General features: G+C 43.6%; 3 protein-coding genes across 6 annotated transcripts in view; all 3 read left to right on the top strand.

Moving 5' to 3' along the window:
• Window positions 1-1,997, top strand: part of LOC117722699 (UDP-glucuronosyltransferase 1A9-like) — a 29,267-nt gene extending 27,270 nt beyond the window's left edge. Inside the window, exon 2 of the mRNA XM_034521962.2 lies at window positions 1,830-1,997. Within this exon, the coding sequence (XP_034377853.2) occupies window positions 1,830-1,841 (12 nt within the window). The 3' untranslated portion in view covers window positions 1,842-1,997. The remainder of the gene's footprint in view (window positions 1-1,829) is intronic.
• LOC117722735 (UDP-glucuronosyltransferase 1A3) overlaps window positions 1-27,023 on the top strand; it is a 134,726-nt gene that overhangs the window by 44,137 nt on the left and 63,566 nt on the right. Inside the window, exon 1 of one of the 3 annotated variants that reach the window (XM_034522010.2) lies at window positions 1,438-2,310. The exons of 1 other annotated variant lie outside the window; for it this stretch is intronic. In XM_034522010.2, coding sequence (XP_034377901.1) covers window positions 1,453-2,310 — 858 coding nt within the window. In that variant the 5' untranslated portion in view covers window positions 1,438-1,452. Of the gene's footprint in view, window positions 1-1,437; window positions 2,311-23,072; window positions 23,946-27,023 lie in introns of those variants that run through there. One more of the 3 variants, XM_034522009.2, reaches the window with a different exon arrangement.
• On the top strand, window positions 2,172-12,538 carry LOC117722698 (UDP-glucuronosyltransferase 1A6-like). Of its 2 annotated transcripts, none has more exons than XM_076914849.1 (2): window positions 2,172-2,310; window positions 11,506-12,538. In XM_076914849.1, the coding sequence occupies exons 1-2, from the start codon at window positions 2,267-2,269 to the stop codon at window positions 12,521-12,523; spliced, it is 1,062 nt and encodes a 353-aa protein (XP_076770964.1). In that variant the 5' UTR covers window positions 2,172-2,266; the 3' UTR covers window positions 12,524-12,538. The 2 variants fall into 2 exon arrangements, with proteins under 2 accessions (XP_076770964.1, XP_034377851.2); XM_034521960.2 differs by lacking the exon at window positions 2,172-2,310 and adding an exon at window positions 7,113-7,279.

Genomic DNA, 27,023 nt, shown 5'->3' with positions numbered 1-27,023 from the left:
CGAACAAATAAGAAACAAAAATCGCAAACCAAAAATCAAAACCAAAACAGAAACCTTGCAGATAAATCAAAACATCGCATATCAAAATTAACCTGACCCAAAGTCTATACAGCCCAAGGAACATCTGTCGAGTTAGAGCCACTCCTCTGAATAGATGCTGTGCTGAAAGTCAAAGGCTTTCTTGTAGATGAGTATTTTTCTCACATTCTAGTGTATTGGGTGAATGAGAGATTTTCGATAAATTGATGGGGAAGGGAGACAGTGTTATTTCTGAGTTAGGACTTTCAAATTGAAGTGTTGCTCTCTTGTCCTAGCAAGATCAGGTGAGATATGGGAGTGGTCACAAAAATGCAAGCAGAAACCACAAAATGGACAAGATGCCATTCACAGCACCAGGAAGAGTACACTAAAAATAGGAAAAGTAAGAATACCTTCAGAGTGGTTGTGGAGACCAGACAATAATGCAAGTCTGGTGGAAAATCAAAATGATACCGCCCTGTGTAGAGCTTTCTGATAGTTTGTTAGCAGTGAACACTGGAATTTCCTCATGAACTAGCAGCCTTTATCCTAGTTGAAGGACTTGAGATCAATTCCTAAGAAGAACCTGCATGTGGTGCTGATGGCAGCACTATTCAAAGTAGCCACAAGGTGGAAACACACCCACAGATGCTGGAAGGCCATGAGAGACAGAGCCACAGCTCTGTGGAGAAGTTTCTCCAGGAACTGAGGGGCATCACAGCAGAGATCTCTGTTCTCCATAGAGTATGTCTGCCTATGGCTTCAGGAGCATCAGAGGGGATGTTGTAAGGAGGTTGATGGTCAGCTTCCTTTAAGTCCCTGGAGTGGTCCATGGAGATGGTTGTTGATCTCGTGTCAGCAAGTTAGAAGACAGAGTGTTTGGAAAAGGAACAAGAATCTCACTGCACGTGCACAGAGACCAGCAGTGTTGCTCATCTGGCAGAGTTGATTCACTGTCTCTGGGAAGGACAGGCTCAGGAACTCCCCCTTGAGGCTTGAAAGCAGAAGCAACAAATCCTTTTGGAACAGAGTCAGTCTGGTCACATAAAAAAAAAAAAAAAAAAAAAAAAAGTCCAGATTTTGCTTTGAGACCAGTTCTAAAAATGTAAGCTCCTTTGAAACTTGCTTTCTTTGGTAAAATATTTGGACTCCTTGAGGTCTAGTATATTCCCTTGTAACTATTTCTAAGCTCAGGTTGTGTGATTCTGCCCAAGACAAAGATCACAAGCCCTTCATCTCAGGGAAACAAACATGTTTTTAAATCAAATATGCTTGTTCATTTGTTAGTGTTCTCCTAAGTAAATCATTGTCCTGAACTGCTGTGTGCGTACACGCCCTCCTGAGGGGGTGGATATTTCTTAAGTTCACACTTCCTCTTCAGTGTGAGGAGCACAGAGTCTCAGCAGCTGGATTGCCTTAGGTTGCACTTCTCCCATGGCTCCTGCAGACTTTCCAGTCTCCCTTCCTCTCTGTGTGTGCCTGCTGCTGGCCTCTGGCTTGGTCCAGGCAGGCAGGCTGCTGGTGGTGCCCATGGATGGGAGCCACTGGCTCACCATGCAGTTGGTTGTGGAGAAACTCATTCACAAAGGCCATGAGGTGGTGGTCGTTGTTCCAGAGGTGAGTTGGCAGCTGGGAAGACCACTGAATTTCACAGTGAAAACGTATTCAGTTTCTCATACTCAAGAGGATTTTAACGGGGAGTTCAAGTTTTTTATGGACGCACAATGGAAAAGTCAACCCGAGGGAGGTGCACTTCCCCTCCTAAGTACTCCAGCCAAAAATTTCTTCGAATTACTGTTTTCTCACTGTAGGAGTTTGTTTGAGGACAAGAAGTTAGTGGAGTACCTGAAGCAGACTTCATTTGATGCTGTGTTCCTGGATCCTTTTGATGTGTGTGGATTAACTGTTGCCAAGTACTTTTCTCTTCCCTCCGTGGTCTTCAGCAGGGGAATATTTTGTCATTATCTTGAAGGTGGCAGCCAGTGCCCCAGCCCTCCTTCTTATGTCCCCAGAGGTCTTTTGAAACTCTCAGACACCATGACTTTCAAGGAAAGAGTGTGGAACTTCCTCTCCTACATGGGGGAGCATGCATTTTGTCATAAATTTTTCAAAAGTGCCACAGAAATTGCCTCTGAGGTTCTGCAGACCCCAGTGACTATGCATGACCTCTTCAGCTCAGTGTCCATTTGGTTGTTACGAACTGACTTCACCTTGGAGTTCCCCAGACCTGTGATGCCCAACGTGATCCATGTTGGAGGAATCAACTGCCACCAGGGAAAGCCACTTTCCAAGGTACATCATCTTTCCTTTAACTCATGAAGAGGTTGGCTTTGGATGAAGAAGTTACTCCTTACTCAACAGTGGTTTGTCATTTACATTTTTCTTTGTCAGTTCTTTTGATCTAATTCTTTTGACCATTCTCACTTAATCGTGCAGTTGTGTGGTGATAAGTGTCTTGCTTGTGGATGTGTGTGTACCACTGACATTTTGTTTATAATTACCAGCCTGCACTGTTTTAGGCAGAAGAGTGGGAGGCACAGTAAGAAATGAAGCTTCCCTTTGCTCGTCCTGTACTCTACCTGTTTCTGTGCAGCTGCTTCTGGCTCTGGATCTGGTTCCTTAACCAGTTGGGCTGTTTGCATTTCCTCCGTGGGAAATGATGCACTCAGGTCTTTAACCATAGTTAGCAATGACCCTGTCTCCATTCGGGGATATTAGCACTCAGATGTTCATGCATGTGGTGCATGGTTCTTATGTTTTTTTGTTGTTGTTATTTGTTTGTTTGTTGTTGATTCTTTTCTGGCTGCTTTTCTTTTAATGTACATAATTTTTATTTGTGGGAGTTCAAACTGGTTAACTTTCCCCTTTGCTTTGCTTTTTAAAAAAAATTTTAGTTTTTAATATGTTTTGTTTTTTCTGAATCTCAAATATCTCAATGTTTTCATCACTCATGTTGTATTCATATTTAAATTCCTGTATAGGCGATCACATTTTTTATCATTTTTTTTTTACACTTTAAGACAAAATAGAATTACATCGTGACTTTCCTCCCATCCTCTCTCCAACCCCACGTGTGTTTTTCTACTCTCAAACTTTTAGCCTCTTGTTTGATAATTATTGTTACATATATATGTGTGTTTCACAAAAATGCAGATACAAGCTGTTGAGTGTGTTTTTGTTTTGTGTATTTGGTATCAGGGCTGACCACTTTGCATTGGACAGCCAATAAAGGACTCATGCCTGGGAGAGGCTGACTCCACCCCCTGTTGGTTTTGAGCCTAACATTCTTGGCGAGTACATTGTACCTAATCGCTGGTGTCTTATCTCAGTGTATACTTTGGCTAGGGATGGGTTGTGCTTTGCTGACTATGGTTCTGGCCACTTACAGGGTCCAGCAGACCTTGTAACTGGGCCACATTTTCTCACAAACTGGCGTATTTTCATGTAAAAAAGGGACTTCTTACACAACGTGAACTAACGTTCCTTCTACAAGGTAGAGGAGGCAGATTTATCTGTGTCTAAGTGAGGAATGGGGGCAGGTGGGAAGGCTCAGGGGTAAGTGCTGTTCTAGAGGATCTGGTGTAATTCTCTGCACCCACACAGCTGCTCATCTTCTGCAGACGAATTCCTAGAGGAGCTGATGCCCTTCCTCTGGCCCCTAAGGGCAACGGGCACACAGGGATTGCACAATTTAAACAAACTGTAAACCATGAGGTGAGTCTCTCCATCCTGTGGAGGTCATGTGAGGGAACTGCAGGGGCAGCACCTTAGGAGCGTGAGTCAGCTAGCTCAGAGATATTCTTCTTCTCCCCTTTACTCCCCATGCATACAGTGCCAGCACTACCCAGGCCATGAGTGCACCCTTTCCCTCCTTCCCAGGGTGGGACCAGGAACGCTGAGCAATAGTGATATTACAGAAGCTCATTGCACCTCTTCAAACTTTACGGATATTAAAGCTGTAAATGATTTTATATCTATATACCTATATAATCTGGATTATTGAACCATGGTTTTACAGATCAGGGTTGTTTTATATTTATATATGGTTTTATGTATCTGCTAAAGGATTTATATGTGGGAAAGGTCCTTTATATGTGGAAGGTTATTTATGCATAAATAAGAAGCAAGACAATGTCACTAAGGATGTTCAGATCTCAGAGGTAGCCCTTTGACTAAGAGCATGCACACGGTGTATGTACTATGGTAAAGTTTCATTGAGTGACCTCTGGATGTATGTATTCCTTCAACCCTGTTTCAGGTGAGAAGGTTATCTCTCTTGGAAACCCACATGGGTTTTATGTTGCTGGAGAACAGGAATTGTAGCCTGGATCTTGTGTCTGATAAGAAGGAAACAGTTCTGGGGACAAAGTTTATGTATAATTGTGTGTGTGTGTGTGTGTGTGTGTGTGTGTGTGTGTGTCTGAGAGAGAGAGAGTGAGAGAGAACGAGAGCGAGCATGTGCATATGTATGTGTGTGCTCATGCCTGTGTGTGTGTGAGCATGGAAGATGACATCACATGTCTTCCTCTATTGCACTCCCTCTTACTTTCTTCAGTCACTGTCTCTTCTCACTGCAGCTCTACTTACCTACTTCTCTAGACTGGCTGGGCACTGAGCACCAGGACTCTTCTTTCTCTGCCTCCCCAGCATTCCACTGGGAATGCAGGTACAGGCTTGGTGCTGCTTACATGCTGCTTCCTGAGAGGCCTGGGTACCAGCAGCCTGGTGATGAGAGAATGAAGACAGGACAGACACACATACAACAGTGCTGGAATTTCTTGAGGTTCTCTGCTTCTCAGCTGGCCCATGTGGATAATGGCTTTGACAATTTATCATGGACAATTGTTCTCAGAATCCTTGGCAGGTCATGCTCATGTCAAAATACTCATTCACCAGGCAGTACACTCACTCAGGGCTTCCCACACTTGAATTTTTATGTAGATGTTGGAGGTCCAAACTCAGGTTCTAACTTTGCATGGACTGTTTGTGTAACTTTATGAATTGAGTTGAGTATATTGTTTTGTGGCTACAATCATACAGATATGTGTTAAAACATTAAAATGACTGTTAATTTCAAATCAACAACTTGATACAACCCAGATTCACCCAGATTATCTATACTGGGTTGGCCTATGACAGATTATCCTGCTTGCTACAAATGATGTGGAGAGATCCCACCTGAGAGCGAGAAGCACCATTCCCTGCTTTGGGTCCCTGGACCACATACAAGTAGAGAAAGCTAGCTAAGTACTAAGCATTTGCACGTTCATTTTTCTCTGTGTTTGCTTGAGGATCTTCTGCCTGCTGCATCAGGTTCTTGCCATCTCGACTTCTCCATAGTGATAGACTAGAACCCAGACTTGCAAGTGAAACTAACCCCGTGTCCCCTGTGCTTCTGTTTACCAGAGTATTTCACCACAGCAGCAGAAATAAAACCAGGGCAGTTCATCAATTTGATTTTGCCATTTTTGTGTTCTGGATTCATTTTTTGTCTCAAATTGTTTTGTAGGTCTTCTGTCATCTTGTAGGTCCTAGGCCTCTTATTCATGGGCTCAGGTATCTGAAGGATTTGGAAGGGTGAGTTTCTGAGAAGGGAATTCCTCTACATGGCTGACCTTTCCATGAAATTGTCTCCCATAAACTTCCAGACCTCCTTCCTACTCCAAATGCCAGCTGTCCTTCATTTACTTTGGGGGGCGGCATCTGCTCATTATCTGTTCACTCCACTTGCATGTGCCCCAAACCCAATTTGTTGTTCTTCAGAAATCCCTAGGTGAAAGCTGACCTTTCCCTCTACAGGCAGGAGAAATGTGATGCAAGACATCCTAAGCCTGTAACATTTCCCTGGGCAAGACTTGGCCTCTTGGGCAATTCTTTAGGGATCAAACTTAGGAGTAACTGACATGGTACATTCACTTTTCTGGTGCTCAGTACTGAAACAGTCCTGACACCTGCACATCCCTGTGTCTGTGTGTCACATGTACACACACACACACACACACACACACACACACACACACACACACACATCAGTCTAAGAAACAGTAAAGTTAAATCTCATCAACAAAGCTTGCAAGTCACCCCTCTGGTGATGCTATGACAGATCCTTGCCTTCCTCTTCTGCCCTCTTCCTAATTTCAGCCTATGATCCTGTGGGCCTGCTAGAAAGAATAATAAGCCTTGCCCCTTCCAGTACCCAGATGAACCTGATGATTTTCCTAGCAAGACTGCCAGGAAGGACCCAGACCTCAGGCCTTGGCAAGATGTGTGTCTGTCATTAAGAATCCAAGGATACAGTTCCTCTTGCTTCCTCCAGTCCATGCCAGCTTGCTTAAAGACTTTCTCCAGAGAGCTTTTGTGGAAGAAGTCTTGCTCAGTTGCTCAGCAAGGACAGAGGTGCAATGTGCTTCCTTTGTGAACCCCTGAGGAGTGGTTTCTCATTGGTGTGAGCCGGTATGGCAGCACCTCTCTTGTCTATTTTCATTCTGAGGAAAAAAAAAAAAAAACCTGATAATACCACAGAAGCCAGAGATCTCAAACCAAGCCAATGCTTTATTGCAATGAACATTTGCATGTGCAGATGTGTGGACAGAGGGACATACTGTGACGGCTTCCATGATGAGATATATTCTATGCTTTTTGTTGTTTTGTTTGCTTGTTTGTGTGTTAAAGGCAAAGGGCAGATAATGAGGGGAGATGGGTGGGTCTGGGGAGCACAATATGAAACTCACAAAGAATCAATTGAAAGTAAAACAAAACCGAACAATCCCACCCCCCTCCCTCCCCTCCAGGATGCCTCACCCCAGCTTGGAGTGAGTGGAGTCTTTGTAAGCCTCAAACAAAAAAACTTTCATCTTGGCTGCGTTCCTTGGGCCAGGCTTGCCCTTGGGCTGGCCCCTTCAATCCTGCCTTCCTGAGCCCCAGCTCACTAGGGGGCCAAGGTTCAGGCAAGTGCTGGCAAGCTGTTCTGAATGTGCCTGTGCGTGACAAGGTCTGGATGAGCCAGTTCTTTGATGCAAAGAACACCCTCTCCCTGGGCAGCCTGATTTCCACATCCATCACTCCCTGGCCCGCCCTCAGCAAGGATTAACAAACAGAACAAAAGTAACCCCCAGTCTTTGGTGGTGGTTAGGAAACCCGGAATTCAGATGCTGGCTGATGGTGGCTGACTGAAAACCGACTTCCAGATTTCTTACTCTTCCTCAAGGGCCCTCATCACTCGCTACCTAGAGGCCAGGTCTCTAACCTTACTGTATTAAAGGCAAGTAACAGATTTTGCATTGTGAAAGAGCAATACAGAATTTGAAAGATATGAATCTTTGTCTTCACCTCCTGTCCTGAGCTTCACAAATGCCTGTTGATTTTATGAGGGGCAGGAGGGAAAAAAAAAAAAACAAAACTGTGCTGGTTCCTTATTTGTAATAAGCTGTTTTACTGTGGTTTTGTTTTTGTTTTTAGCTTATGCTTAACGGGCTACTTTTGGAAAGTTTATAAGGAGGGGAGCTGGAACCAATTTTGAAATTAGAGGCAAGGGCAGAGAAAGGGGCTGAAGTTTGGGTTGATTACTGATCAATGGTAATTTAATCAATCAGTCCATCCCCTGTATTTCATAATGCGTCCCATGTGAAAGCACAGAAAGATTGGGTTGGGACCTTCCAGGATGCTGAAGCTGTGGAGGATAGGCTGCTCCAAGAGCACGGGGACGTCCATGTCCCTCCCCCATGCCCTTGGCATTTCTACACTGCTGTCTTGTGGCACTGTGTGTGCTACGTCCTGTAATGAACCTCTGACTGAGTTCTGTAGTTCTCTGAGTGGTTCTAGCAGAGCCACTGTGAAGCTGAGTAAAGGAGCCTCTGATCTGTAGCCAACTCTGCTAAGTGGCAGGCTTGACTCATATATGCCTGGTAACACAAGTGCTGTGTCAATGAAAGTATGCAAAGGAAAACATTGTTTTTTCCTTATACACATGTTGACGAGTCAGTGACCAAATCCTCAAAAGGGAGCTGGTTTCTGTGCTCGTCCTTCCTGGACTGACCTTTTACGATTTGATTGAAAATGAAACACAAGGCTAAAAGGGGACAGGCAGCCCCAATGCTAGTTCACTCTCCCACAAACTGGAACTGGGAGCCTCCTGTATGCTGGACACTGATCTGGGTGCTGGAGGCACAATAGAGAGAAACACTGGATATGGTAGGGTGGGACAATAGAACACTGATTGGCCCTACCCTGCACATGCTACTGGTAGTTGGGAGAGAGGCAATAAATGCACAGAAGGTGAGAGAAAGATGACAAAGAAGAGAAGGAGCCCCAGAGCGACAGGTTGGGCTGCTGGACCACCAGCTCACCATGTCACAGATGGGACACCAGCAGAACTTCAAAGGAAGGGGGTGACCAAAGCTGACATTGTAAGGCCCACTAGAAAAAGAACTCACGGTCCGTGGAGAACTGCAGACGCACCCCAAATCACTCACGAGAAACACATCTTGATGCAAACGCAAGAGGTTTACTGGCTAGCCAGGGCTGTCCTCCCTTCCAGCCCGTGCAGGGGCCTGAGGGATTCCGCAGCCACGAACAAAAGAAGTTTACAGCTTTTAAGGGTGAATCTACAAACCAGGTGGGGGTGGAGTTAGGGAAGGGGGAAGGCTGAGAGTGGAGTTAGGGAAGGGGGAAGGAGGGGGAACAGGTCACTAGGTCATCGATACATTTGATCTCAAATTCCTAAGATGCATGGTGTGTCACTTTATAATTGGCTATTTCGAAGTAGTTTCACACTATATATCATGAGCTCCAGTTCAAGGGGGTCAGGCTTATCTCAAACTTTTAGCATCCTGGCACCAACTGTCTCAGGGCTGTTAGTTCAAAGCGCGGCCAGGCTAATCTCGGGCCCATAGCATCCTGACACCATGAATCTTAAGGTTTGTTTAGTTAGGGCCATCTGTTCAAATGGTCAGCTAATTTCCTGGGACTGAGGCAACACGGTGTTTGACTTACAGGTTTTTATGTCTTTGCTTTTAAGAGTAGGGTTCAGGGGATCAACTTATGATTTTTCTATCTTTCAACATCTTGTTTATTATACATATCATCTAGGGGGAGCATCTCTGAAGAGACACCATGACCACAGGAGCTCTTAGAAAGGAGAACATATAATTGGGGCTGGTTTACATGTGAGAGGTTTAGTCCATTATATTCATGGCAGGAAGCATGGCAGCATGCAGGCAGACATGGTACTGGAGAATAAGCCAGAAGAAGTTCTACATCTGAGTAGGCAGGAAGCAGGGACTGGGAGAGACACTGGACCTTGGCTGGAGCACCCGAAACCTCAAAAGCCACCACCAGTGATACATTTCCTCCAACAAGGCCACATCTACCCCAACAAGGCCACATCTTGTCCAAGGCCATGCCTCCTAACTTTTAAAATAGTGCCACTTCCTATGAGCCCATGGGGCCCCTTTTCATTTAAGCCACCAACCGGAGAGCTAGAAAGCTGCAGCCCTCTGGTCACCTCAGCCTTGAGCTCTGCTGTCTCTGGAACATGCTGATCATATGTGCTCCTTGTTGCTCTCGCTCTCCAGAGCTCTGTCATTTTTGAGAGATCAATGGCAGGAGTCAATAAGAAAGGCTTGGGCCAGCCTTAAGTGTGAATGTTTACATCCTGCCAATGTCAAACAAGGGGTTTCAAAATACATTCTAGGAGCCCTGTAGCTTTTTGGTGCCTATTTTGGGAAACGACTACACATTTCTCATATAAGTACCAAAATTGTCACTTGCTTTTCCCAAGCGCATCTTTTTCCAAGGGTACAGTGGAATTTCTTCTGGAAGGTTCAGGGTATGTGTCATTGCAACAGAACAAACTGTAAAGCAAATTAGGGATTTCCAGCTGTTACTTAGGAGGCAGACAGTTAATGGACTTGAGGAACAAAGCAACTCTTAGACAGTTTTCTATCCTCTCAACCTGAAACATGTAAGCAAAATGAATTTGTTCTTATTTGTGAATGTTAACCAGGAAGTGTCTGTGTGTGTTTGGGTATGTCAGCTTTGATTTTCAAATAGTCCCTTTGACTTCTTCAGCCCACAGGCACATTTTGAAGGTCTCTGAAGGCCTTTTATGTCAGACCTAGGCTGTCTCCTAGTTGGCTCACTGCACACTCACTCCATGTGAGGCACTGCCTGATTCTAGAACTGCAAATAAAATCCACTTAAGTTCTCTTCTAAAACTTTGTTTTGAGATTTTATTGATTTGAATTGTATGTGTATGGTTGTTTGCCTATATGTAAATATGTGCATCATGGACATGTCCACAGAGGTCAGAAGAGGATAGCAGAGCCCCCGGAGCTTGGTGTACACATTAGCTGCTGTGTGGGTGCTGGGAATTGAACTTTGGTCCTTTGGAAGAGTAGCCAGTGTTCTTAATTGCTGAGCCATATTTTCAGACCTTCTTATGTTTTGGGGACAAACACTAATGTACTCCAGGCTATCCTCAAACTCACTATGTAGCTAGGATAACCTTGAACTTCTGATCCTTGTGACTCTACCTCCTGGAATGCAAAGATTACTGACTAAGCAAGAGTTTTACCAACCAAACTTCGTACCTAGCTCTCCATTAGGTTTTAAAAACTAAACTTGTCATCATTTTTGGCCATGTGATGACTGTGAAGGAATCCTAAGACCAAGAGTTTATGAATGATTGAGCAGAGGTAGCTAAATTTAGTTTCTTTCAAAGCCACAAGGGTTACAACTAATGTCCTTTGCTTAGGCAGCCACCTCAGTTTCTTGCACATAGAAGGCTGGCCATAGCTGCATTCTGAGGTTTGAACCATTTGAGAATATGGGTGGGGGTTAAGGCCTAACTTTCGTGTTCTAAGAAACTACACTGAAGTCAAATAGCCAGTGCTTTTGAAATTGAGCTTGGTCCCACAGTCATTGCAGATGGACTCAGTGAAGGTGAGATCACTAGGATGGGTCCTGCCCTAAAAGATTGGCATCCTTTAATGATAGAGCCACATAGGTCCAAAGACACATAGCAGAAGGTGAGGATAAAGAATTCTGAGGGAGGGTTCTGTGCTGCTTTGAACATCAAATATGTCCTCTGTTAAGTTAGTGCCTCCACCTTGTTATGAACAAAGTTGGCAGGAAAGTGTCAATGCATTGACAGAGAGCCATTTCTCTAACCTTACAAGGCCCAGGTCTGCTGGGGCCTCCAGAGCTCCCTCAAAGTAATGCTTAAACAGGAGCACAGACCCATTGCAGGGATTGTCCCATTAGTGGAGAAAAAGATAAGGAATCTAGACTCTCAAAGGAAGGCTGATACGCTGCACAAAGTCAGCTGCCTGCTTAATATGGTTAAATATTAATTTAGCTTCCTTCATATTACAGGGGGTGATTTAGAGCAAGGGAGAGGAGACTATTGAGATCACTGGGTGAGTGAGAGGGAGTGGCTTAGAGCCCTAAGACTTCAGGAGTGCTCATTGTTGCTTTCCCTTCCCCTAGGATGACTTGCCTTCTTCCTGCAGCCCAGAGACTTCCTGCAGGGTTTCTCTTCTTAGTGCTTTGGGGCTCAGTTCTAGGTGGCAAGCTGCTGGTGGTCCCCCAGGATGGAAGCCACTGGCTTAGCATGAAGGACATAGTGGAACATCTCAGTGAACGGGGACATGATATTGTGGTGCTAGTGCCAGAAGTCAACTTGCTTTTGGGAGAATCCAGATACTACAGGAGGAAAAGCTTCCCAGTTCCCTATGACCTAGAAGAGCTGCAGAGCCGTTTTCGCTCCTTTGGAAACAACCACTTTGTTCCCAGTTTCCCCCTGATGGCTCCTCTAAAAGAGTACAGGAACAACATGGTTATCATCGATTTGTGCTTTTTCAGCTGCCAGAGCCTCCTGAAGGACTCTGCCACCCTCAGCTTCCTCAGGGAGAACCAGTTTGATGCCCTGTTCACAGACCCGGCCATGCCCTGTGGTGTGATCCTGGCTGAGTATCTCAACCTGCCCTCTGTCTACCTCTTCAGAGGTTTCCCAAGCTCTCTGGAGCACATGCTTGGTCAAAGCCCAAGTCCCGTGTCCTATGTTCCCAGATTCTACACCAAATTCTCAGACCACATGACGTTTCCCCAGCGGCTGGCCAACTTCATTGCTAGCATCTTGGACAACTACCTATATTATTGTCTGTATTCAAAGTATGAAACCATTGCCTCAGACCTCCTCAAGAGAGATGTGTCCCTACCTGCCTTACACCAGAACTCTCTGTGGCTGTTACGGTATGATTTTGTGTTCGAATACCCGCGGCCAGTCATGCCCAACATGATCTTCATTGGAGGGATCAACTGCAAGAGGAAGGGAGAGCTGTCTCAGGTGGGTGGACTCATGCCTTCTGGCTGCATTCTCTCTTCACTGGCAGATGTGCTTCCTGTGGGCTGCACCCCCTCCTGTATTTGGCATCAGCTGTCTTTCATTGGGAAGATGGGATCACATGACACAGTGGTACTCAAGAGAATGCCAGGCTCAGAGTAAGAGGATATGTGTCCTTGAAGCTGGATAAATACAGGTTTCTTGCTTGGCATCAGAAGAAAGTATGATTGGTTCAGTGATCTGGTGACAGTTGCAGAATCTTTGAATGAACCTTAGAAATATTTGGTCCACAGAGGTGAAGGCTTGACTCAGGGGACAGGTCCAGATTGAATCCCCCTCAACCAGTTCTGTGGCATGCTTATTCCTTTGGCCCTAAGCCAGAGGTCAGCCAAGAAAGTTCAGAGGTTCTAGCTTCCAGGGTTTTGCTGTCACATGGTCCACAGCTAAGGAAGCATGGACAGTTTTAAATGAATATTGACAGCCATAGTGGAAAACTCAAAACAAGCAACAACAAAGGAAATGGCAGAATGAGGGAGAAAGTGGAGGACAGAAGGGAGGGAGAGAAGAGAAGGAGAGAAAAGGAGGGAGAGAGGGAGAAGGAGATGGAGAAATGGAGAATAAATAGGAGAGGGGAGAAAGGATATGTCATTGTGAATAAAATAAAGGCTGGGTTTGAGTGCAAGCACACTGTCCTCGCCATCCCCCTCCCCACAAGTGCTGGCTCATCCTTAGCGTGCACCTTTTAAACCATGCCCTTTAATCCAGTGCACACACTGCCTGTCATGTGTGGCTTCCCTCAGTGTTTGCCTTCTTCCCTTGGAGATTAGGAAACATTTTGGCTGTCAGTTTCTGTTAATCAGTTATAAAGGCTGGAGTCCAGGCTCCCACGCGGTATTCCACATCAGTGTCTAAAGTGCTGGAGATTTAGCTAATAATTTAGGTAATATCAGGTCAGATGAATGTCTTTAAATGTCTAATATTGTTTTGTTTATCTTTAAAAAATCTGTCTCTTATAAGTGAGTTTAAAAAAGGAAACTGGTTTAATGATTACACTTTAGTGATTTTGTTGGTTGTTGTTGTTTCCTGCCTGTTGCTATGATAAAACAAGCTGACCAAAAGCAGATTAGAGAAGGGAAGGATTTCTTTAGCTTACACTTGCAGGTCCCAGCCCATCCTTGAGTGGAGTCAGGACAAGAACTGAAGCAGGAAGGGACAGGCAGAACCCTTGTGGAGAAGCTGCTTGCTGCTCAGTCAGGCTCAGGCCTAACTAGGTTCTCATACAGTGGACCCACCTGCCCAGGGAACACTTCTGCTCACAGTGAGCTCGGCACCCCACACCAACCAAGGATGGAGAAAATCTCCCGTAGACCAGCCCATAGACCAGTCTGACCTAGGTGATCTCTCAGTGGAGAGACTCTCTTCTCAGGTGAATTGAGGTTGTGTCACAAAGGAAACTATGACAGTTTATGTATAACTTTTTATATTCAGATTGGTCGACAGTCATGACAATTCCCATTCAACCCAAAGACATCCCTTAACCCTAACCCTGGACAATCTTTATCCCCCAACCCCATCTCCATGGACTTGCCTATCATGGAAATTTCAAATAGAATTTGTGATCCTTTGTGTCAACATTCTTGTTATGTTCTTAAAGCTCATTTATGTAGAATGTATCAGCATTTCACTTTTGTGGCTGACCACTCTAGCTGCTCCTCCACGACTTTTAAGAACAGTGCAGGGCTGTGCCACCCCACCTTCTGTAATTCCCTCCGTGCTGAGGAAGAAGCTGCAGCAGGAACCATTGGGAATCACAGTCCTCTTGCAGGCCTTAGAGACTCAAGTTGCATCTCTTGGCCCTGGTGTGAAGATGTTTTCTGGAATGTTTCCAGCAACCAGCACCCTCACTTCTTTCCTCTGGTTCCCCACAGCCTTTTATTCTTCTCCGGTGTAGAGATCCCTTATTCTGCTGTCCTCATTTACCCCTCCCTGTTCTTGTTTCTTTCCTCTGGATATCCCCAAACTATGTAGCTTCTTTGTTGTTAGCAGATATAGAATTCTGAAAAGTTCCCTCAGTAGATTCATGTCAAGGGTTCTTGAGTTTGTGTTTCTTCCAGCTAGCCCCATCTATGAGAGCAGCCAGCACCTGCCAATAGGGTGCCCAGACATTATAGATTTATCTGTTGGTGCAGTGTATGAACCAAGGCAGAAAGACAATGGTGCTTCTTTGTTCTGTTACATTGTTTTTAGTCAACGTCTATGTTTTATAATGGGCCAGGTCTTGAGAATGGGAAGAGAGATTTAAATTTTATTAGACAGTTCATAGCTGTGACAAGTTTCTAAGAGAAATGGGTTAAAGCAGGAAAGGTTTAGTTTGACTCGTGATTTCAGAAGCACCAGTTCATTGTAGATTGGTTCTATGTTCTTTAGGCCTTTGGCAAAGGAGAAACATCATGGCAGAGAGGCTATCAGGGAGTGGCTATTCCTTAAAGGACAGGCAAGTATAAATGTATCTGTGGAGAGTCAGCTCCTTCATCAATAGTGCATCCAGGTGGGGCTTTCAACAAAAGAGCTGTTTTTTTATGGCACACTTCAAATCAAAACTCTGGGATGACACCCAGTGATTGCACAGGGGACCAAGGCATCAGGCACTGTTCAGAGCTCAACTGCAACTTGTTAGATATGGAGGATAGGGGTGGAAGCCATAAAATGAAATGGATTCCCATTGTCTTTCTCAGGGATTGGAAGAAAAGATGTGAATTGTGCCCTTAGTGGGAGCAGTGGCTCATGGGAATTGTTCTAGGAAGGAAGTGAGAAGGTCAGAGTCTTTGAAGATGAGGATGCAAAACAGGACAGTGGTGAAGGGCGGGGGGGGGGGATTTATTCTGTGTTGATTAACTTCAGGACAATGACGTGCTGTCCTGTGTCAATCCACTTTGTCAGGTGACCTGGTGGTAAGATGAAGGAACTAATGTGTAGTGGCAATTCTGGAATTTTGATTACTTTAAAAACAGAAATATAAGAATATGTTTTTGTTTTAATCCCAGGTGTAGAGATATGTGGCTGCTGAGGACTGTCCACAGCAGCTGACTGTGATTTGCCTCGTGCTCTACCAAAGGCCTGTTTTTGCCAGCTGCTGACAGTTTCTGTGATTGTGTGACATTTGGAATTCTGGGAACTTTTCAGAGAACATATAAATAGTAGGGTACTGCTAGTCAGGGGTATTGTTGGTTGTTCAGGGGGGTTGGTTGTGGCTTGTTAGTAGTTGTACCACATGAAAGAAATTCGATTCAGGGATCTCTAACTCTCTCCCCTCTATCATTCTTTCTCTCCTATCTAGTGTTAGAGGGTGAAGCCAGGGGGATAACTGGTGGGAAAAAGAAGATCCCACAGAATAACAAGGACCAGCTAGCCTAATGTAGGGAGCACACAACCTGGTGAGGAAAGTTAACTGCTCAGGGCTTCTGGAAAGATGGCCACAGGACTCGTGGTCCACATGTGAGGGCACACAAGGTCCCTGTTCTTGCTGGATGCCCTGCCCTGGGCTGAAGGTAGACAGGTGCTGATGTTCCCCATGGAGAGCAGCCACTGGCTGAGCATGGGGGATGTGAGGGAGCCACCAGACTCTGCTCTTGGCTTCAGAGTTCAGTTCACACCCCATTCCTTACACCAAGGAAGAACACAAGTACAGTTGCTTGGTGCCTTTCAAAAATCCTAAAAAGAATTATTTATTTATTTATTTATTTATTTATTTATTTAATGTATGTGAGTACACTGTAGCTGTCTGTCTTTAGACACACCAGAAGAGGGCATCAGATTTCCATTGCAGATGGTTGTGAGCCACCATGTGGTTGCTGGGAATTGAACCCAGGACCTCTGGAAGAGCAGTCTGTGCTCTCAACTGCTGAGCCATCTCTCCAGCCCCTGAAGACACTTTTTAAAGGTGTGGCATATTTTAAAAAGTTATCTGCCTCCCATGTGAACTCTTTCCTGGATCTATTGCACATGTCTCTGATTGGGCAATGAACCCAAGTTCCTCCTATATGGTTTTCACAGGTCCTATTTATTTATCCCTGTGACTCAGTACTGGTCATGTGCACATCCCAGCAAGGTGTTACTCTGTCAGGTCTCTGTTGCTGTGTTTGCCCAACTCATGGTTCAGGCCGTGTATGTCCATTCTTTAAGAACTTTATTTTCATTTCTTACATCTCTGATCCTTCCAAATATCAACCCCTTTCTTCTACTAGTCATTAGTACATTAAAGTACTGGAGTATCTGTAGCTGCATGCTTCTAGTTTGCAATGTTTACCAGGAACACTCAGAGTCCAGGATGAATACAGAAGTCTGCAACTCCAGGATTCAGGAGAATGGAACTTTTGGCTGAGCCATATCCCAGGCCAGTCCAAAGCATGGGGCTAATTAAGCCTACTTTACATCATTGCTTAACCTGGTCTGGACTGAGAGTGCTTTGGGTTTTGGTGATTCTCATCCATGGCTGTTAAGCAGAACTCTCAGTAGACCTTGCTTTATAATACAGTCATCTCAGTTTGAGTGTGAAATATCTTCCTATAGTCCCATACTGAACAACAACCAGCAGCTTCAAAAACTGTTCCTGATCATTACAGAGACACCCAGGTAAATGAACCCCTGCAGAGCCACAATTCCTCCTCCTTGTCTGGGGCAAGCTGACTCAGCAATGTTTCTCATCTGATAGGATAGCGAGTGCTCCTTGTGGGTGGGGAGGGAGACTTGAGCGAGTCTTTCAATAGGGTTACAGTCAGAAATGTTACAGTGTAAATCCAAACACAAAGCAGTGCTCAGAGCTCTGTTAGGTGTCAGGCCAACCTGTTAGAATGTGGCCAGCAGAGAATGAGGTCCAGAATGAGATGGGTGTAGACAGCCTTGGTTTTTAAATGGAGGAAAGCCAGATATGAACTATGATGTCTTCTAAGGAGAGCGTTCTGTCACAGTTTTCTAGGAGAGAAACAACAAGATCAGTAATGTGTTTGTGTGAGGCAGGATTGAGCAGGCACCAAGGGTAGATTTATCTTTTAATGATTGATGCCTGAGAGCCAGTGCCACCCAATGACATGGCTTTGGATGGGAGATGAGAGGAGGAAGAAACAAATGCCCAGGGTCATAGCCTGGTGAGGAAACCTGTTCTTGTGGGCATCCACTGAGGTGATGATGGGACTTTCTTAGTGAGTGTGAGGACACACCCTCCTCTGGAGCTCCTACAAGTTCTCTTTTCTCCAAATTAGAAGAGTGCAGAGTGGCAGCCTCTGGATTGCCTCAGCTCTAATTCTCCCTGTGCTGCATTTCTTCATTCGTGACTGGTCAGGCAGGGCCCAGGCTCTGGGAGGCAGTGCCAGCCCTGGGCAGGTGGTTCTGAATTGTATAAGAAAGCAGGCTGAGCAAGCCACGAGGATCAAGCCAGTTAACAGCATTCATCTTTGGCTTCTGCTTCAATTCCTCCCTCCTGGTATCTGCCTAGATTTCACAATTTAAATTTGCTTAATATTTAAAATCATTGAAATAATAACAAACTGTCCTCATCCTCATGATCATTTAAAATAATTCATGGAGCTGAACATTTGATTCAGTGGTTGAGAATATCACTTACTTTTCAAAAGACCTATGGTTAAATTTCAACAACCACATTATAGCTATAAAGTAATTCCAGGCCCACAGATTTCTTCTGATCTCCATGGGTACTACATGCATGTGGTGCACATACATGCACAGAAGCAAAACACACATAAATAATAAGTAATACCCCAAAATGCACAAAAAAATCTGTGATATACCTGACTTTAAAAAATTAAGTAAACTTTATTATTCAAAAATACTTGCAAATATGCCAGGCAGTGATGGTGCACGGCTTCAACCCCAGCACTCAGGAGGCAGAGGCATGCAGATCTGTGTGTGCTTAAGGATAGCCTGGTCTACAGAGCAAGTTCTAGGGCAGCCAGGGCTACACAGAGAAACCCCACCTCAAACCACCAAGCCAACCAGACAAAAACAAAAACCTTGCAGATAAATCAAAAGATCACATACCAGAATTAACCAGGCCCAAAGTCTATACAGCTCAAGGAACGTCTGTCAAGTTAGAGCCACTCCTCTGAATAGATACTGTGCTGAAAATCAAAAGGTTTCTTGTAGGTGAATATTTTTCTCACATTCTAGTGTATTGAGTGAATGAGAAATTTTCAACCAATTAAAGGGAAAGGGATACAATGATATTTCTGAAGATTGGCACTTCAGTGTCAGGACTTTTTTCTCTTTTAGCTTTGTAAGTAAAACTTTTATTAGAATACACACAATATATTGTCATTTCTTTTTTTCTTAGTTTTAAATTATTTTATAATACATTTACATGTAAATAGGTTAATATACTATATACATTTATTTAATCTTTTTGTTTCCAACTGAAAAAATGTTTAATTAGGCACATCTTACATGATAAAGTTCAGAGCATCTCAACATTTCTACTTTAGTTTGTGAAAACTGGACTTTTCATAAACTCCCTGGGATATTGTCATTAGATGTTTGATGCCCTTTTATGTGCTACCTCACCAGGTGCCTAGGGTTGGGACCAGAGAGTGGTTTGGTAAGTACTTGGATGACTGAAAATCTAGAACCTCTATTTTGCTGATGAATAGGTCTTCCAGAAGGCTGTTTTTAAAGCTATCTGCTTATTGATCCTCAGCAACTAAAGTGGACCCCCAGAAGTATGTCTATGGGGTACCAGTCAGTCCTGTGAAACTTTAAAATCCTGTCTAATTTTCTTCTTTGAAGCCATGTGCAATCTATCCAACACCCTCTGGAATTTTCTCTTTTTTATGTTTTTCTGAAATTTTTATTTTTCTTTATGACAGGATAAACCTATATCGTGTATTTGTACCATACTTCCATTACCAATTGATAGGCATCTAGGCAGATTCTAGTATTTTTTTTTTGCAATTGTAAACAGAGCATCAACAAATACAGATATGCAAGTAACAATAAAGAAAGAAGTGGATACATAAACAAGATCTGAAGATTGTCAGTATTAACAGACATAGTAACCTGCAAGGAAAAAAAATTCATGGAGTCTGGGGCTAATTTTGATTGTCAATTAGATTAAATCTGTAATCAACTAAAGTAATTGGGCACACTGTAAAGATTCCCCCCCCTCTCTCTGTGTGTGTCTCTGTGTGTCTCTCTCTCTTTCTTTCTTTTCTTCCTTGACCAAGTTATCATTGTGTGGGGCATTGTTCAGCTTCCATGCGTATGTGGGCTTTCTGTTGTTTTTGTTGCTATTGAAGACCAGCCTTAGTCCAGGGTGATCTGATAGGATGCATGGGATTATTTCAGTCTTCTTGTATCTGTTGAGGCCTGTTTTGTGACTGATTATATGGTCAGTTTCAGAGAAGGTACAATGAGGTGCTGAGAAGAAGAAGGTATAGTCTTTTGTTTTAGGATGAAATGTTCTATAGATATCTGTTAAGTCCATTTGGTTCATAACTTCTGTTAGTTTCACTGTATCTCTGTTTAGTTTGTGTTTCCGTCATCTGTCCATTGATGAGAGTGGGGGTGTTGACGTCTCCCACTATTATTGTGTGAGGTGCAATGTGTGCTTTGAGCTTTAGTAAAGTTTCTTTTATGAATGTGGGTGTCCTTGCATTTGGAGCATAGATGGTCAGAAATGAGAGTTCTTCTTGGTAGATTTTTTTCCTTTGATGAATATGAAGTGTCCTTCCTTATCCTTTTTGATGACTTTTGGTTGAAAGTTGATTTTATTAAATATTAGAATGGCTACAGCAACTTGTTTCTTGGGACCATTTGCTTGGAAAATTGTTTTCCATCTCTTTACTCTGAGGTAGTGTCTGTCTTTGACACTGAGATGGTTTTTTTTTTTTTTTTTTTTTTTTTTTTTTTTGTATGCAGCAAAATTCTGGGTCCTGTTTACATATCCAGTCTGTTAGTCTATGCCTTTTTATTGGGGAATTGAGTCCATTGATGTTAAGGGATATTAAGGAATAGTGATTGTTACTTCCAGTTATTTTTGATGTTATTTTTATGTTTGTGTGTCTACCTTCTTTTGGGTTTGTTGAAAGAAGATTACTTTCTTGCTTTTTCTAGGGTGTAGTTTCCCTCCTTGTGTTGGCATTTTCCATCTATTAACCTTTGTAGGGCTGGATTTGTGGAAAGATATTGTGTACTTTTGGTTTTGTCATGGAATAGCTTGGTTTCTCTATCTGTGGTAGTTGAGGGTTTTGCTGAGTATAGTAGCCTGGGCTGGATTTGTATTCTCTTAGGGCCTATATGACATCTTCTTAATATAGAAGATTCTTCTTAGGATCTTCTAGCTTTCATAGTCTCTGATGAGAAGTCTGGTGTAATTCTGATAGGTTTGCCTTTATATGTTACTTGACCTTTTCCTCTTACTGCTTTTAATATTCTTTATTTATTTTGTGCATTTGGTGTCTTGACTATTATGTGACCGGAAAAATTTCTTTTCCTGTCCAATCTATTTGGAGTTCTGTAGGCTTTTTATATGTATGAGCATCCATTTCTTTAGGTTAGGGAAGTTTTCTTCTATAATTTTGTTGAATATATTTACTGGCCCTTTAAGTTGGGAATCTTCACTCTCTTCTATACCTATCATCTTTAGGTTTGGTCTTCTCATTGGGTCCTGGATTTCCTGGATGTTTTGGGTTAGGAGCATTTTGCATTTTGCATTTTGCATTTTCTTTGACTAGTTGTGTCAATGTTTTCTATGATATCTTTTGCACTTGAGATTCTCTCTTCCATCTCTTGTATTCTGTTGATGCTGCTTGCATCTATGACTCCTGACCTCTTTCCTAGGTTTTCTATCTCTAGGGTTGTGATATTTTTATTGTTTTTATTGTTGTTATGATATTTTTATTGTTTCTATTTCCATTTTTAGATACTGGATGGTTTTGTTCAATTGCTTCAACTGTTTGGTTGTGTTTTCCTGTAATTCTTTAAGGGATTTTCATGTTTCCTCTTTAAGGGCTTCTAGCTGTTTACCTGTGTTCTCCGGTATTTCTTTAATGGAGTTATTTATGTCCTTCTTAAAGTCCTCTGTCATCATCATGAGATGTAATTTTAAATCAGAGTCTTGCTTTCCTGGTGTGTTAGGGTATCCAGGGCTCACTGTGGTGGAAGAACTGTGATGATGCCAAGTAGACTTGGTTTCTGTTGCTTATGTTCATGCCCTTGCCTCTCCCCATCTGGTTATCTCTGGTGTTAGCTGGTCTTGCTGTCTCTGACTGTGGCTTGTCCCTCCTGCAAGCCTGTGTGTCAGTACTCCTGGGAGACTCTCCAGAAGGAATTTGGGTATGGAGAGTTCCAGGCCCAGACAGAAATTGGAAGAATCCTGTCCCAGGCTGCTCCTCAATTCCTGTGTCCTGAGGGCTCTGGGCAGGTCCCTCAGAGCAGAAGTGGTGGTCTTACTTGTGTTCACGGGCGTGTCAGCACTTCTGGGAGACCATCTCTCTCCTGGCAGTATTTGGGTATGGAGCTCCATGGCATGGAATCAGCTCAGGGCCCAAGCCTGTTAGGACTATTAAATTCAAGTGTTGCTCTTTTCTTCTTGCAAGATCAGGTGGGCTATGGGAGTTGTTACAAAAATGCAAGCAGAAACCACAAGATCTACAAGATGCTATCCACAGCACCAGGAAGAGTATACTAAAGGAAAAGTAAGAATAGCTTTGGAGTGGGTGTGGAGATAATAATGCAGGCCTGGTGGGAAATTAAAATGATACTGCCCTGTGTAGACCTGTCTGATAGTTTCTTAGCAATGAAGATTAGATTTCCCTCATGAGCTGGCAGCCTTTATCCTAGTTGAAGGACTTGAGATCAATTCCTAAGAAGAACCTGCATGTGGTGCTGATGGCAGCACTATTCAAAGTAGCCACAAGGTGGAAACACACCCATAGATGCTGGAAGGCCATGAGAGACAGAGCCACAGCTCTGTGGAGAAGTTTCTCCAGGAACTGAGGGGCATCACAGCAGAGCTCTCTGCTTCTCCATAGAGCATGTCTGCTTATGGCTTCAGGAGCATCAGAGGGGATGTTGTAAGGAGGTTGATGGTCAACTTCCTTTAAGTCCCTGGAGTGGTCCATGGAGATGGTTGTTGATCTCGTGTCAGCAAGTCAGAAGACAGAGTGTTTGGAAAAGGAACAAGAATCCCACTGCATGTGCACAGATACCAGCAGTGTTGCTCATCTGGCAGAGCTGAGTCACTCTCTCTGGGAAGGACAGGCTCAGGAACTTCTCCTTGAGACTTGGAAGCAGAGGCAGCAAACGCCTTTGGAACAGAGTCAGTCTGGTCACATAAAAAAGTATTTGGATTTTGCTTTGAGACCAATCCTAGAAATGCAAGCTTCTTTTAAACTTTCTTTTTTTTTTTTTTTTTTTTTTTGTAAATCATTTGGACTCCTTAAGGTCTAGTATATTCCCTTGTAACTACTTTTAAATTCACATTGTGTGATACGGCCCAAGAAAAAGATCACAAGCCCTTCTCTTGAGGGGGGGAAATTATGTTTCTTAATCATGCTTGCTCATTTATTGATGCTTGTCTAAGTAAATCGTTTTCTGTAACTGCTGTGTGAGTACACGCCCTCCTGAGGGGGTGGATATTTCTTAAGTTCACACTTCCTCTTCAGTGTGAGGAGCTCAGAGTCTCAGCAGCTGGATTGCCTTAGGTTGCACTTCTCCCATGGCTCCTGCAGACTTTCCAGTCTCCCTTCCTCTCTGTGTGTGCCTGCTGCTGGCCTCTGGCTTGGTCCAGGCAGGCAGGCTGCTGGTGGTGCCCATGGATGGGAGCCACTGGTTCACCATGCAGGTGGTTGTGGAGAAACTCATTCACAAAGGCCATGAGGTGGTGGTCGTTGTTCCAGAGGTGAGTTGGCAGCTGGGAAGACCACTGAATTTCACAGTGAAAACGTATTCAGTTTCTCATACTCAAGAGGATTTTAACGGGGAGTTCAAGTTTTTTATGGACGCACAATGGAAAAGTCAACCCGAGGGAGGTGCACTTCCTCTCCTAAGTACTCCAGCCAAAAATTTCTTCGAATTACTGTTTTCTCACTGTAGGAGTTTGTTTGAGGACAAGAAGTTAGTGGAGTACCTGAAGCAGACTTCATTTGATGCTGTGTTCCTGGATCCTTTTGATGTGTGTGGATTAACTGTTGCCAAGTACTTTTCTCTTCCCTCCGTGGTCTTCAGCAGGGGAATATTTTGTCATTATCTTGAAGGTGGCAGCCAGTGCCCCAGCCCTCCTTCTTATGTCCCCAGAGGTCTTTTGAAACTCTCAGACACCATGAATTTCAAGGAAAGAGTGTGGAACTTCCTCTCCTACATGGGGGAGCATGCATTTTGTCATACTTTTTTCAAAAGTGCCACAGAAATTGCCTCTGAGGTTCTGCAGACCCCAGTGACTATGCATGACCTCTTCAGCTCAGTGTCCATTTGGTTGTTACGAACTGACTTCACCTTGGATTTCCCCAGACCTGTGATGCCCAATGTGATCCACGTTGGAGGGATCAACTGCCACCAGGGAAAGCCACTTTCCAAGGTACATCATCTTTCCTTTAACTCATGAAGAGGTTGGCTTTGGATGAAGAAGTTACTCCTTACTCAACAGTGGTTTGTCATTTACATTTTTCTTTGTCAGTTCTTTTGATCTAATTCTTTTGACCATTCTCACTTAATCGTGCAGTTGTGTGGTGATAAGTGTCTTGCTTGTGGATGTGTGTGTACCACTGACATTTTGTTTATAATTACCAGCCTGCACTGTTTTAGGCAGAAGAGTGGGAGGCACAGTAAGAAATGAAGCTTCCCTTTGCTCATCCTGTACTCTACCTGTTTCTGTGCAGTTGCTTCTGGCTCTGGATCTGGTTCCTTAGCCAGTTGGGCTGTTTGCATTTCCTCCGTGGGAAATGATGCACTCAGGTCTTTAACCAAAGTTAGCAATGACCCTGTCTCTGTTCGGGGATATTAGCACTCAGATGTTCATGCATGTGGTGCATGGTTCTTATGTTTTTTTTTTGTTGTTATTTGTTTGTTTGTTGTTGATTCTTTTCTGGCTGTTTTTCTTTTAATCTACATGGTTTTTATTTGTGGGAGTCCAAACTGGTTAAGTTTCCCCTTTGCTTTGGATGACAACTTTTTAAAAAAGTATTTTAGATTTTAACATGTTTGTTTTTTCTGAATGTAAAATATCTGAATGTTTTCATCACTTACATGTGGATGTTTTAAATTCCTGTAATTGAGATTATATTTTTGGTCACTTTTTACATTATAAAACAAAATGGAATTACATCATTACTTCCCTCCTATCCTCTCTCCAACCCTACCCATATTTTCTCACTCTCAAATTGATAGTCTCTTTTTCTTGACAATTATTGTTACATATTTGTGTGTGTTTCACAAAAATGCAGATATAAGCTGCTGAGTCTGTTTTTGTTGTGTATATTTGTTATCAGAACTGACCACTTTGTATTGGTCAGTCAACAAAGGATTCCTGCCCCGGAGAGGCTGACTCATCCGGTAGACTATAGATTTTGTCTAGGGCTGAGACCCTGTGGAGTTCTTCCCCCTTTACACTGGCATACCCATTGATGGTGCCAGTATTCTGGTTTCATTTATGCAGAGACCATTCACCGCAGACTTCTCACTCTTGCAGTTTTTGTGGGCCCTCTTTCACAACATGCAGAAGCTGTGATGTAGGTATACCCATCCGGGAAGAGTTTTTCACTTCCTGTGGCAAGCCTTTGTGTGGTGTCAGGAAGGGAAAAAACTGTGCCCCCCAATGCCTTGGAAGCAGAGGCAGCAGCATGTCCTTGAGCAACGGGTATGGTTGTCTAAAGATTTTTTCCCCCTACTTTGCTTTGAGACCAGTTCTAGAAATGCAAGGTTTGTTGTTGTTTTTTGATTTGTTTGTTTGTTTGTTTGGGGTTTTTTTGTTCACTTTCTGCTACTTTTGGAATCCTTGGTGTCACACATTACTTCACAACTGTTTGTAAATTGCCCTATGGCATGTTGCCCATCTCTGTGCAGTGCTAATAGCTTTTTTTTTTTTTTTTATCATGTAAACATACAAGTAAGTATGTCAATGAGGAATGCTCATTTCTTATTTCCCGCATTGGTACCCACTGCCCTGATGGCTTGTGAGTCCATGCCCTCCACAAGGGAAGGTTTGATCCTATACTTCCCCCATGATGAATCAGAGCAGCAAAAACCGAAGGCTGGATTGCTTTGGTCCATGCTTCTCCCACATCTCCTGGAGGGTTTCCAGCCTCCCTTTCTCTCTCTGTGTGTGTCTGTTGCTGGCCTCTGGCTTTGCCCAGGCAGGCAGGCTGATGCTGGTGCCCATAGATGACTATCACTGATTTACCATGCAGAGAAGTTCAGCCGCAGGGTGCATGAGGTGGTGGTAGTCATGCCAGCGGTGAGTTGACAACTGGTGCAATCTCTAAATTTTATTGTAAAGTCTTACTCAATGTCTCACACTCTAGAGGATCTGGACCACAAATTGAAGATTGTTATTGACAAGGAAAGACATAGGAAGATAATAACTTTCTCTATTAATGAGTTCATCGAATGGTGTTTTTGAATTTTTCTTCCCAGGGAAGGAATTTGTTTAGTGACAACATGCTAGTGAGTACTTGAAGCAGAGTTAATTGGTGCTGTTTTCCCTGATTCTTTCACTGTGTATGGCTTGACTCACCTGAGTACTTGTCACCCCCATCCACAGCCTTTAACAGAGAACTCTGATGCCACCATCTGAGAGAGTGTGCTCAATGATTCTGCCCTGTTTGTTACATTCACAGAGCCCTTTTGGGATTCACAGATACCATGACTTTCAAAGAATGAGTGGGGAACCATCTCTGCTACCCGTGGGAGTATGCATTTTTCCAGACTGCACTAGACATTGCCTCTGAGGTCTCAGATACCTGTCATAATGCCTGACCTCTTCAGCCAAGTGTCTGTTTGGGTGTTACACACTGATTTAGTGTTGCAGTTCCCCAGACCTGTGATGCCCAACATAGTCTTCATTGGTGGTGTCAACTGCCATCAGGGAAAGCCACTGCCTAAGCTATATTACCTCTCCTTCATGGAGAATGATCTGGCTTGATGGGGCTCCCTCATGAGTCCTTGCCTAGTATGTGCGAGCTTTGAGTTTAATTCCAGTAACCCTACTGTATGGCTAGCTTTATGTCAATTTGACATAAGCTAGGATCACCTTGAAAAGGGACTCTCAATTGAGAAAATCCCTGCAAAAGATTTGCTTGCAGGCAATCTGTGATGCATTTTCTTAATTAGTCCTTGATTTGGGAGGCCCCAGTTCATTGTGGGTGCATCTCTAAGTAGATTTTCCTGGGATGGGGTGTATAAGAACCAGGCTGAGCCATAAGGAGGGACAGTAAGCAACTTTCCTCCATGGTGTCTGCTTCAGTTCCTGCCTTCATGTTCCTGCCCTGCCCTCCCTTAATAATGGACTTTAAGCTGTAAGACAAAGTGAAGACTTTTCTCCCCAGGTTGCTTTTGGTCATTGTCTTAGTTAGGGTTTCCACTGATGTGAAGAGACAGCATGACCTCAGCAATGCTTATAAATGCAAACACAGAATTTGGGGCTGGCTTACAGTTTCAG

This window comes from Arvicanthis niloticus, chromosome 17 (assembly GCF_011762505.2).
Source record: "Arvicanthis niloticus isolate mArvNil1 chromosome 17, mArvNil1.pat.X, whole genome shotgun sequence".
NCBI lineage: Eukaryota > Metazoa > Chordata > Mammalia > Rodentia > Muridae > Arvicanthis > Arvicanthis niloticus.
The sequence above is the reverse complement of the archived record's forward strand: the minus strand, read 5'-3'. Positions and strand labels throughout refer to the sequence as shown.